At 48.6% G+C, this 12,403-nt stretch overlaps 2 protein-coding genes across 2 annotated transcripts; one reads left to right on the top strand and one right to left on the bottom strand.

Annotated features, from left to right (window-relative positions):
* The first annotated feature begins 432 nt into the window (after positions 1-432).
* Positions 433-1,400, top strand: LOC115534546 (neuropeptide B-like). Its single transcript, XM_030345606.1, has 2 exons — positions 433-851; positions 1,084-1,400. The coding sequence occupies exons 1-2, from the start codon at positions 600-602 to the stop codon at positions 1,210-1,212; spliced, it is 381 nt and encodes a 126-aa protein (XP_030201466.1). The 5' UTR covers positions 433-599; the 3' UTR covers positions 1,213-1,400.
* Positions 1,401-2,223: 823 nt separating this feature from the next.
* On the bottom strand, positions 2,224-12,073 carry gnav1 (guanine nucleotide binding protein (G protein) alpha v1). The gene is made up of 10 exons (XM_030350044.1): positions 11,808-12,073; positions 11,489-11,627; positions 11,316-11,407; positions 10,694-10,786; positions 9,701-9,861; positions 6,696-6,824; positions 4,820-4,949; positions 4,462-4,533; positions 3,921-4,008; positions 2,224-2,611 (listed from the first exon to the last, which is right to left on the bottom strand). The coding sequence occupies exons 1-10, from the start codon at positions 11,844-11,846 to the stop codon at positions 2,421-2,423; spliced, it is 1,134 nt and encodes a 377-aa protein (XP_030205904.1). The 5' UTR covers positions 11,847-12,073; the 3' UTR covers positions 2,224-2,420.
* Between the last annotated feature and the right edge of the window lie 330 nt (positions 12,074-12,403).

Raw genomic sequence — 12,403 nt, 5'->3', positions numbered from 1 at the left:
CATTTCACTCACACTACACCTAGCTCTAAGACAAAGGACAGGCCAATTCAAGTTTTATCAGAACCAGTGACCGATTAGTGGGAATAATTAAATAACTTGGTATATGCTAGATCGTTGATGTTAGTGTTGGTGAAGTCAATGACACACCATTAATTAGTCAAACCGGATTATGCAGAAGAGAAACACACACACACACACACACACACACACACACACACACACGCACACACGCACACACGCACACACGCACACACGCACACACGCACGCACGCACATACGCACACTCACACGCACACTCACACGCACACGCGCGCTCCCCTACCAATCTACAATCCGAACAAAATAGGCCTAATGCATCATGATCATCCTCATCTTTCTGGCAGACAGTCCTAAAAAACCCTAGGGATTCAGTTTGTAAAAAAAAAAAAGGAGATGCATCCACAGAGGAAGTCCCGCAGGAGGCGAGATGAATCACACCGGTTTTTTTTGTGAGGACGAAATAAATATGAAGGCAATCACGGGCTCCCTATAAGAAGTCATCCACCACCACAAGTCACAACGAGGAGCCCTGCACTCATACGAACATCGATCCACTCGATATGAACATCAAGGTGGTTTATGGCATCATGGTCGTCTCCATGCTGGTGTCTCGCAGTCCGTCGTACGCGTGGTACAAACAGGTGTCCGGTCCGAGCTACTACTCGGTGGGCCGGGCGTCGGGCTTGCTGTCCGGAATCCTGAGGTCCCCTTACATAAGGAGAGCCGAGCCTGAACTGTCCGACAGCGCAGAGACGACGGAAAACGCGGTACTCTCTGAATCCAGTCGTCAGAACTTTATCCTCAAGTCCATGGTAAGCTTTCGCTTTTTAATCCGGCATGAGAGGTGGCTGTACAGAGGGAGCTGAGAATTCAGCCCCCCTCGTGGGCGACACTGAAGTCGGGGTCTCCCCAATGTATGAATGTTTAATGCCTGTACGATTATAAAATTTGCGGTAGAAGTTATGAGCAGTAGATCGGGTGAGCAGATGGGTTTCGTGAAACGGCGTTGTGATCCGTTAATGTGTGCGCTTTCTCTCCCATCAGCCTGTCTGCATCAAAGAGGTCACGCCAAACCTGAAAAACTGCGAACTCTACGAGAAGGTCAAGGGGATTTTCAAGTGCAAGGCGGAGGTGTATCTTTCTCTGGATTCCTTGGATTGTATGGAGGACTAGTGGTTTCGTCCGGAAAACATCCATGGGGGCCTGATGTGGGTGCATGGTGCCTCACAATCTTTAACTCATCACCTCCACGGTGTACAAGTTACCTACTGTATGGCTCAACATTTCACAATAACCATTTGGCTTAATTTTTGTATGAAATGTATACCATTGTAAATATGTTATCCAAGTATACCAAATAAATCATATTGCATAAAAACCTGCCTCTTTTGAAGTGTTTATCCTATAGCACAGGCTACATTGTGACTCGATGGCAAGTGATCAACCGTTAAATATGAACACATTTAACCCAATCTGAATAGACTGGCTTCAATTTGACAAATTAAACGGCACGAAAACCCCTATATTTATATTCTTAAGTAAACGTATGTGGGCAAGGTTGAGAAAGTGTGTTGTGGTCCTTCAGTGCATCTTGTTTAAAAAAAAAAAACATACAATAAAGCAAACGACGGATTTGGTGACCCTTGGTCAAACAAATCAGTAATTAGCTTCAACGCTGTGCAGTCAAATTGATCAAATGTTTTCCTGATTGACATTAAAAATACATAAAAAGCCCTTCCCCACCTTGAGCTTATAAAGCGGGATTACTACTACTTTACTCGGAGTGACCCCACACCTAATTGGCCAAATGGGGCTATTGATTAGCCGGACCAATCACAAACATGGTCCTACTTTTACCGGGCCAACACCCTTCACAAACTGGCTTATTATTAATCAACCCGTCACTCGGTACATGAAGTTTAGGCTATCAGGGCAAGGGAAGATAAGGTAACGGTGTTGGAACTAAAATTTAAAAAGTTCTCCCGTCTCCTCCCTGGCTGATCTGACACATTTTGAACGCAGATAAGGGGTCCCGCTTTGTTTGTGGGCTTCATTGTATGCTGAATGAAACCATGAGGACTCTCGGCTGGACCCAGACCTTACATACTCCAACTTACTGATCATTGTTCCTTTTTCCTAATGCTTTTCATTTCATCCTTATCAATCATGACAACAGCCCACAGCCAGACTTAAATACATATTTTATTAAAATGAATTAAAATGTTTACACTAAAACATCGGCCATGGACTGAACAATCACCAAAACCGACAGCGACAAAACAACAAACGTCCACGTTGAAACAAAACGTTGACCAACCGGTGCTGGACTGAACCGATCAAATAAAAAGCGATCCCTCCTGTCCAGCCCGGCTCAGAGGCCTCTAGAGCAGAGGGTCGACTGCCAAGCTGCCCTTGATGATCTGATCCACGGCCACCTGGAAGACCACCTGTATGTTGGCCGTGTCTGTGGCCGTGGTGAAGTGGTGGAAGACCGGCGCGCCGCGCCTGCCGCTACACGCTACGAACATGGCGGCGACGTGGCGGGCCGCGGCGTCCACGTCCCGGTCTGCTCCTGGGAGGGCGGGAAGGAATACGCGGGGAGGAAGGTCGGGGATTTGGTTCGTGGAAAATTGTGTCATCTTCCGACCTCAAAACTAAAGCAACTCAATGAATAAATCATGTGTGACCTTGCTTGGGTAATGCTGTGTGGAAGGCTGAGGACATGCACAACCACAATGTCATAAGGAAGGGCGAGCGCACCAAGCGAGAGAGATTCTCAGGAGGAAGACAGTGTATGGAACAGAGGGGGGGGGGGGGAGTGATTGTCTCCAGACGTATGGATACAAGCAGAACCCCTTGTGGAATTCAGGGTTGTCAATAAGATGATGCTCCTCACAGGTTTTTCTTGAGGAAGGGAACATTCAGGACATCTATATTGCATCCCATTGCATATCATTAAAGCGGACCTATTATGCTTTTCGACTTTTATGACCTATAAACGTTGTTATAATGATTGATAGTCATGTTTAACCATACACAAAAAACGATGTAGATTTTCGGGAAACTCTTCCTCTCATCTGGTCGCTTTCAGCATTCCTCTTTCAACGCTCGGTTTCGTCCTTCTCCGCCCCCTCGCGCCAACCCAACTCCGTTGTGATTGGTTACATTCCTTGAAGCGCGCGCGCGGGCAGATTTGACCAGGCATATGGGGGCGCGGCAGGAGTGCCTCTACGTAGATGATTTCCCGGAAATGTGAACAAGTGAATCGCAAACGTTGTCCCGAGTGTTTAGCGCTCTGCACAGCCACCCCAGACTGTCAGCAGGGAATACTTCGAAATGCATGTACGTCCTTATCTGACCCTTTAGTATGGTTAAACATGACTATCAATCATTATAACAACGTTTATAGGTCATAAAAGTGGAAAAAGCATAATAGGTCCCCTTTAACATTACAAAGTGTTCCTAGTATGACACAATATACAGTATTCTTTCACAGTATTGCAGATAGGCTCTGCATTCAGTTCCCCCCGTGGTGTCCCACTCCTAGCTACCATTTTGAACCCAGATGGCTGCTACATGAATAAGGCCTATAGAGCTATTCCAGAGAAGGAATAACTAATGTTTACTTTATAAAGTAAACGACGGCTCTGGTCCATCAATTAAACACAAACAAACCCAATGCCGGAATAAACTCGTGTTTTACCTGCAATGCAATGGTGGTTGCCCTAAACCTAAATCACCTTTGTTGATTTGTCAAATACGATGTCTACATAGTCATGTTAGGTCACAAGTACTGTAGATTCAAATTCCCTGCCTAAAAAGTACAACATGTAGAAATGTAGAAATAAGCATACTTGATACCCAAAACATTAATGACATACCTTGATAACTGGGGAGGTAAAATCTCAAGTGTCTTCCAGAGTACAAGATCTTCTCCCGAAAGAGATCCGTTTTGTTCATGAACAGAATCTGTAGGAAATAAAATGCAAGTCACCAAATTGACCCTGGATGCTCCCCAAAAGGGCACCCAGTGCTTCTGAAGGCCTCTTTAGAGTCGAGGGATTAGAAAAGGGCACGGATGAGTGGTGCCGGCGACGGCCAAACCACAGCAAGGCCGGCGTTAGATACTCCACATGGACAAGAGCCGGCCCCATAAACCTCTCACCCACTCATCTGACCGGCTGGGTCCCCCTCACAAACTACACAAGAGGGTTGACACCAATTCATAACGTTGTTCCCGAGGCCCGAGTCTCCCATTATACTGTTGGATCCCCACACCACACAATGAACGACCTGCACCCCTGATCTGGGCAACATCCCCACACAGCCTTGTTCCTGCTGGTTAGGTAGACCACTGGTGCTTCCAAATGACCACAGGGCGCAGCACAGTGGCTGTCCGAAGGCGAGTGGGCAGGGACTTACCATTGTAGTGTTTCGAAACATGACATTGTCGCAGACTGCGGTGAAAAGTTCAAGGCTCTCCGTGAGTCGACTCTGATGGAGATGAACAATGTTAAAAAAACAAGGTACCAAAACAGTTAAAGCAAAGCATCAAGACTGACACACACACACACACACACACACACACACACACACACACACACACACACACACACACACACACACACACACACACACACACACACACACACACACACACACACACACACACACACACACACACAGTCTTTTGACAGTCCTAAATTCCACAAGAGGTTATGTTTTTTATCCAATTTCTAACCAACCCCCTAGGATGTGGACAACGACACCCCCTCCATACCACCGAGGGGTCTTCCATCAGGGTCATGTCGTAGCCGCTCAGCGTGATCACGAACAGTAGGACCTGGACCGAGTCGAAGCAGCTGAGCCACTTGGTCCTGCGGCTCCGCTGGGCCCCGACATCGTACATCCTGGGGGGCCGAGAGTACAGGCGTCAGTCGGGAGGAGTTCACCGAGGACGGGGATACGTCCATGTGAAAGACCATAAAAAAAAAAAAATTAAAAAAAAAGGTACAGCTCTAGGGATGAAAGTCCTTCTGAATGTCAGCCTCCTCTCTGCAGTTCTCTTCTCACACTAAAGCCTTTTACCCCCTTTCCCTCTAGCGCTACAATAATTCAAAGACCACATTGTGTAAATATAAAATAGGTTCAATTTAGGTGGCCCAGAAAATAATTTCTCTATTGCAAGGCTGTGGAGGGTTATATTCGTTTTGTTTTTGCCAGTACAATTCTTTCGAGCACCAGTTACAAGCCAACATTGGCCTGACTTAAATGCATGAAGTGTATCATTGTTTAAAATTGAAATATGAATACATTCAAAAATGTGTAAAATTTTGACACGAAAAAATTTTATGCATAAATAAATAAAACGGGGTGCTTCAACACTCCAAGTGCAGCAGTGGGTCTGGCTGACACAGGAAATGGGAGCCACTTGGAACAGATTGCCCCCAGCTGCTAGATTGAGACGGCTGTGTCAAACGTTTACGACAATTTGGCCAAACTAGGGAATCATCCTTAACCATGGGCTTTGAAGACTATACTGCACTCAACAACCCAAAGAATGCTCACAAAAACAAATCATAATATATAAAGAGGATAGGGGCGGTATTGTTTAAATCTGCTTTCATTGATTTAGTTTTCAGGATAAAAATGCAAAACATATCTCTTTATTCTTTCGATTAACAATCAGGCCACGTTTCTGCATCAATCCGAGAAGCAAAAACATACAGATTTTTTTTCACATGCAGGATCTGATATTTATACCCATGCTGCCCCTATAATAATAATAATAATAATAATAATACATTTAATTTAGAGGCGCCTTTCAAGACACCCAAGGTCACCTTACAGAGCATATAATCATCATAAATCGTTTAAAAAAACAAGACATTGTGGTTTCATGTAAAGCAAACGTGTGAGAGGCGCAACTGAATGAAATGCGAGGATAGTCTCCCCTGAATTTCAAGCTGCGAATGTTCCTCCATGGATGATAAAAGGGTTCAGGGGTCAGGTGATGCGTCTGTTGCTCTCTGCGTATACGTTCCCCGGTGGAAGAACACCATCAATATTTCAGAGGGCTGATTCACTGCCTCTGGGGATCAGACTGAGAATAAAGTCCCATGGCCATGGGGACTGAGAAGCCCACGCCAGCAAGGCCCATGGGAGAGGGAACATTGCAGAGCATGTGCCATTCAAAACTCCCCGAGGAAAATAAGCATATTAAGTAAACAGTAGGTAGATAAATAAACAAACTATATTCCTGTTCAACCATTTTTCAGTATCTCCATCGCACACAAAATTGATTTGCTTATTTTTATTATATTGTTCGATGAATTTTATTTACCGACATGATTCTCGCAATTTCGGGCTTGTATCTTCAGGGTTGAATGCAGTTAATTTGAGTCGCTTTGGATAAAACAAGATATCAGGCTTAACAGCTGTTTTGTTGGAAGTACTATTTTGCATTTGATTGAATTCGTTAATTCACTAATTTTATATGTCAATACATTGACATTTATTTTCTTTAAAGCATCGTAAATACATTTTGAATCCAAATATGGATTAAATTAGTTAGTTATTGAAGCAAGAATTACTTTAATTGGGTCAGAATTCCAAACGACAATGTATAACACAAGGCCACACTAAGACTATCTTACCGAAAGATAATATTGTTGACTGTAAATTGTGTCTCGATGATTCCACACGACCGTACCCTCACTCTCAGGACATCCCGCTCAGTCGGAATGTAGTTGGGCGCAACGATCCGACTCATGTCCTCAAAGAAACTGGAATACAGCAAGAACACAACAGATGACCATCACACACACCCCCACACAAACCGTTAGCAATTCCGCAAAAAAGAAAACCTCTGAAGCCAGGATAAGATAATTGAACACGGGGTACAAAAAGGACAACTTACTTAAAGCATCACATGAAACCGCCAGTCTGCAACATGGTCCCTTCCAAGTTAATATAGCAAACCGTTGAGCCCTCAATATCTTCATGCGTTTACTAAATACACTTTTGCTAAAAACATCCAATTCAGCCAATTGCTCAACCACCTGCAGGTGCAGTTTATACCTCCATTAAAATCGAAAACTGCCGAAATGCCCAAAATTGCGTCACTTCTAAAAAAAACGACCCCTCTTATAGAAAGTGTTCCGAAATAGCAGCCCATCCCACATGATGATGATGATGACCCTGACGTGTCTATGGGCAGGAGCCAAGCACTGTGTTCCAGGCACCGTGTTACTGTGTAATCATAGACCCAGTCAGGCTAGTGACCAAAAACAAGAAGATATTTTCCCATTTCTCAACATCATGCAAGTAAAAGGAGAAGGCTGTATTTTGATGGTTAAAAATGTGATTGGGCCTTATTATCACCGTCACAGTGATCCTCATCTCTACACAGATATTTCCAACTTGGCTCCCCCAGGGCAAGCACACAAATACGTATGTATATGCATGTATGGGGGTTCAAACGTTCAAATGTACTCCTCTCTATGTAACATGAGCACTGAACATATAAAGAACATAAATCATACAGAGCTGTACTGATATCAGCAATTTAAGAATCAGAGTGATAAACATAGCTGCTTAAGTTACAAAAAACAACCAAACAACTGCACAATCTGTCTGTAGAGAAACAAGCAACACACACACACACACACACACACACACACTGTGGTATCCCGGTGCTCGGTTGGGCCGGAATCCACGTACAAAACTCGCTTGGCCTTGGGGTTTTAGCCATTTCAGGGATTTATTTAACAGTCAACTGAAACAATCAAACAATGAAGGAGACGTGGTCTCTAGGGCCTCCGTGGGCCTCTAGGCTCTCTCGCTGCCACGAGCCCTTCCTTCCTGCTCCCGAACCGTCCTGTGCTGTGCTGGTCCTCCTCTTAAGATGGCTCCCGTGCTTTCGGCCAGGTGTCCCCCAATCACCCTGATTGGGGAGCCAAAAGGGCTGCTCTCCGTCGCCGGCTGGTGGGTGGGGGTGGTATATCCAGTCCTCCACGGTACCCCGGGCCCGTCCAGGCCGAGGACCACGTGGCGGGATGCCACACTCCTCCACCCTTTGTCCAAGCCCCAGGTAGCCGAGGGACCCGCCCAGGATGGTATCTCGCCGGGGCCGGGTGTCTCCTGCGGCGCTGGCTGCGTCCCTCGCGGTAGCGGCGGCGGCGGCGGCGGCCGCACCTCTCGCAGCGGCGCCGGCCGCATCTCTTGCCGCGCCGGCGGCATCTCTTGCCGCGCCAGCGGCGGCCGCACCTCCTGCCGCGGCGGCGACCGCACCTCCTGCCGCGGCGGCGACCGCTGCACCTCCTGCCGCGGCGGCGACCGCTGCACCTCCTGCCGCGGCGGCGACCGCATCTCTCCGGACCCGGGACTCCAGCGCAGGGTCCCAAAGCCGACGGAGAATCGGGCAGTCCCTCCCAATTAGGATCGGCACCGGGAGGTGTGGCACGACCCCTGCCCTAGCTGTGAAAACCCCCTGTGGTGTCCGGACGACCACGTGGCAGGTCTTGTATGTTCGTGTATCCCCGTGTACGCATGTCACCTCCATTGGTGACCCTTCCCTTCCCCCCGCCAGGTCGGGCCGGAGGAGGGTGACCATGCTGCCAGTGTCCACTATGGCCTGCGTCTGTTTGGACATCACCCTCGCAGGTACGGTTGGGCACCCAGACGCTTCCTTTGCCCAACATGTCGCCAGCATGCAGGGCCGGCCCGTCCCAACGTCCGCGTAGGCCGACGGCACTGTCACGTCCCGGTCTCGTGCTGCGGCCTCGTCTCGCGCTGCGGCCGCGGCGGCGGCGTCCCTTGCGCCGGCGGCGGCGGCGTCCCTTGTGGCGGCGGCGGTGTCCCTTGCGGCGGCGGCGGCGTCCCTTGCGGCGGCGGCGGCGTCCCTTGCGGCGGCGGCGGCGTCCCTTGCGGCGGCGGCGACGTCCCTTGCGGCGGCGGCGACGTCCCTTGCGGCGGCCGCGACGTCTCTTGCGGCGGCCGCGACGTCTCTGGCAGCGGCGGCGACGTCTCTGGCGGCGGCGGCGACGTCCCTTGCGGCTGCGGCGGCGTCCCTTGCGTCGGCGGCGTCTGTACCAGGGGGTCGTAGTGGGATCTTCCTCTTGCCTGCATTCTCCACCAAGTGTGGTATCCCGGTGCTCGGTTGGGCCGGAATCCACGTACAAAACTCGCTTGGCCTTGGGGTTTTAGCCATTTCAGGGATTTATTTAACAGTCAACTGAAACAATCAAACAATGAAGGAGACGTGGTCTCTAGGGCCTCCGTGGGCCTCTAGGCTCTCTCGCTGCCACGAGCCCTTCCTTCCTGCTCCCGAACCGTCCTGTGCTGTGCTGGTCCTCCTCTTAAGATGGCTCCCGTGCTTTCGGCCAGGTGTCCCCCAATCACCCTGATTGGGGAGCCAAAAGGGCTGCTCTCCGTCGCCGGCTGGTGGGTGGGGGTGGTATATCCAGTCCTCCACGGTACCCCGGGCCCGTCCAGGCCGAGGACCACGTGGCGGGATGCCACAACACACACACACACACACACACACACACACACACACACACACACACACACACACACACACACACACACACACACACACGTCCAGCCTCAGGTCCCTGTGGTGGTGGACCTGTGGCGTCGAGGCGAGCTCCGTACTCACTAGATGGCCGAGTCGTTGAGGTGGAACTCGTGGCCCCGCGCCGTGGCCGCCCGCACCCCCTGGTCCGCCCACAGGGAGCAGAAGGCGTGGCCCAGGAAGGGGACCAGCGCCTGGTCCTCCCCCACACACTGAGCACAGGACAGCAGGGCTCGCGCGTGCACCTGGCAACACAAGCAACTCCTTAACAAGTTAACCTTAAAAAGGTGGCGTATTATACCACCGGGTACGAGTGGGATTAGCCATTAGAAGCCGTTTTGAAATAAGGCCTCTTCTGACATCAAAAGTGTCCACCTAGATGTGTGCTGGACAGAGCAGTCTGCCAGCCTACCCAGTGGACTGTAGCAAATGTTGCTCACCTATCCGTCACACACCTAGGTGGGCAGGCCCACTACACACCTGGTGGTAAAATGTGTCACCTTTAACAAGTTAACCTTAACCGTTAAGCTAACAATTGTTTGTGCATGGCACTTGTTTCTCTGAACATCCTTACTGTATCGAAAGCGCTATATTGTTAAGCTTTCTGACAAATGTCCTTATTAAGTCGCTTTGGATAAAAGCGTCTGTTAAATGCCCTAAACGTAAAATGTAAATGTAAGGCTTTCGCTGCGCAGTCAGTCAGTTAGTTCGTTAGAATGCATATCAGACAATCAGTTACATTTCTATCCAATTGTGGAATTCATATTTGAGATTCAATTAAATTATATTTGTATAGCCCTTCAACACAGGTAAAGTCTCAAAGGGCTTAACAGGCCATATATTTATGACACCCCCTGACCATAGCCGCCCCGAGGGCAAGAAAAATACTCCCTTTATAAGTATTTATTGTCCTGTCAAAAGCCAAAATTGGCAGTTCACCTTCTTCTTCTACTGTCTGCAAAAAGGCTTGACACAGCCCACGCTTGGAGATTACTCCCACATGGTGAAAGTGCGCATGGTGGCGCTCAGGGAGGGTTGAATGAACCGAAGGTGCCGTCACCCTGCGTGCTCTCTCACCTTGTTGTTCTTGTTGGAGAGGTTGATCCTAAGCATGCCCATGCCTTGAAGAACAAACTTCATGGAGGTCAGAAGGTTGTCCAGAATGGCTGGCTGGAGAGAACGAGACAACACCGGTCCGTTATCCCTCACCCAGAGGCGCCGCATCCCATTAGGCCCCGCAATTGTTTGGGGCCCCGGGCCACTACTAGGGGGCCCCTAGAGCCAAAAAAAAAAAAAAAAAATAGCTCCATACCCCCCCCCCCCCCGTCAACAATCGCTCCACCCCCCCCCCCCCCCCCTGTATAAATAACAAGCAGCAACTTTTCTCTTTTATCATAATGATGCTATTATTGCGATAAGAGAAAAGTTCCTGTACAGAGGGCATTGCTACAACTGAATGTGTCAATAACCACCATCGCCCTAGATAAATGTTAACATTAGGTTTCATACGCGTTTCGAATAATTCCATAGAATGTCAGCTGCATTTTAAAATTAGCACATGGGTAGTCTACTTAGTTATCATGGTTCTATAGCAGACCTCGAGAATAACAAAGCATCAAACCAGTCAGCTAAAGTGGAAATTTGCTACATAATCCACCATCAACGACTCACTTTAGGAAGGGATACTGAGGAAAGCTACCTTGAAACTAATGAGCTCCTGTTTGGTGAAGCCACAGCTGTGGATGAGTTTCATCTGTTTGACGAGCGTACTTTTCCCGCTTTCAGCAGGACCTGCAAGAAGAACATTTGACTACTCCAGCAGCACGCTGGAGGAAAAATAAATAATGATCTTTGCTGCCTGCCAACACTCACCGAGCAGGAGGATTTTGACAACATTGGTCTCCCGTTTGGCCTGTTCATCACTAAGATCTTGCTCTATTTTAGAGCTGTGGCCTCGAGCCTTCTTGTCTTCCTCAGAGACAACCTGATGAAGGCACAGTCCCATGCAAATCTGCAGAACGAGGGGATTTTACTTTGACTAGAGTGGTTTTGACGGTAAACTGATCGACATTTCATAACAAAGCAGCAATATCAATGAAGTAAGCAATCGAAACACTTTGAGGCCTCACTCAAAGCGCAAGGGGGGGGGGGGTATAACTTGCAACGCATAACATGAACCAAGGACTGCTACCTGCAGCGGACCGGGCAGCATTTGGAGGCAGCAAAACATGATATCACTTTTTTTTTTTAGCACGGTTCGTAGTGCCCTCAAAACCCCTGAGAAATCCGCGGAGAATTGTTTTGACAACAATGGAAACGAGCAGACGAAGTGAGGCCCAGGAACGGAATCGAGGAGACTGAATTGGCTGATTGAGAGCACGTGGGCACAAACAGGCCTTATTGACGATTCACAAACGCAATTAGTGGCGCGCGCAGCTCATTAGGTTTCACTGTAATTTAACTACGTTATCATTTTATACACTTAGTCATTTTAATATTTGTAAGTCATACCAGTACTTTATATTCTCCCTTGTGCCCCGGCCCCTGCCGTGGTCGTATATGAGAACTAACCCATAAGGGCAGACCAGTCGGTATATGGATATGGAAGCCTGCACCCCATCCATGGTGGCTTCCGTCCTTCGGAGGAGACAGAAAACCGAGGTCCTGACTCACTGAGGTCATAAAAGATCTCGGGGGACTTATTGCAAAGAGTAGAGGTTGCCCCGGTGTCCTGGCCCAACCAGGCTCATTAAATCTGGCCCCCTAATCATCCTTCTGTATGGCTGA

The sequence above is a fragment of the Gadus morhua genome, chromosome 2, assembly GCF_902167405.1.
Source record: "Gadus morhua chromosome 2, gadMor3.0, whole genome shotgun sequence".
In the NCBI taxonomy this organism is placed as follows: Eukaryota; Metazoa; Chordata; class Actinopteri; order Gadiformes; family Gadidae; genus Gadus; species Gadus morhua.
The sequence above is the reverse complement of the archived record's forward strand: the minus strand, read 5'-3'. Positions and strand labels throughout refer to the sequence as shown.

Excerpts from the sequence above, each read along its gene's own strand:
- LOC115534546 (XM_030345606.1), top strand. The coding sequence starts at position 600 with ATGAACATCAAGGTGGTTTATGGCATCATGGTCGTCTCCATGCTGGTG. Across the intron at positions 852-1,083 it reads ACTTTATCCTCAAGTCCATG|CCTGTCTGCATCAAAGAGGT; the intron begins GTAAGCTTTCGC and ends CTCTCCCATCAG.
- gnav1 (XM_030350044.1), bottom strand. The coding sequence starts at position 11,846 with ATGTTTTGCTGCCTCCAAATGCTGCCCGGTCCGCTGCAG. Across the intron at positions 6,825-9,700 it reads CTCAACGACTCGGCCATCTA|TTTCTTTGAGGACATGAGTC; the intron begins GTGAGTACGGAG and ends GCTGTATTCCAG. Across the intron at positions 4,950-6,695 it reads GTCAACAATATTATCTTTCG|GATGTACGATGTCGGGGCCC; the intron begins GTAAGATAGTCT and ends TCGGCCCCCCAG.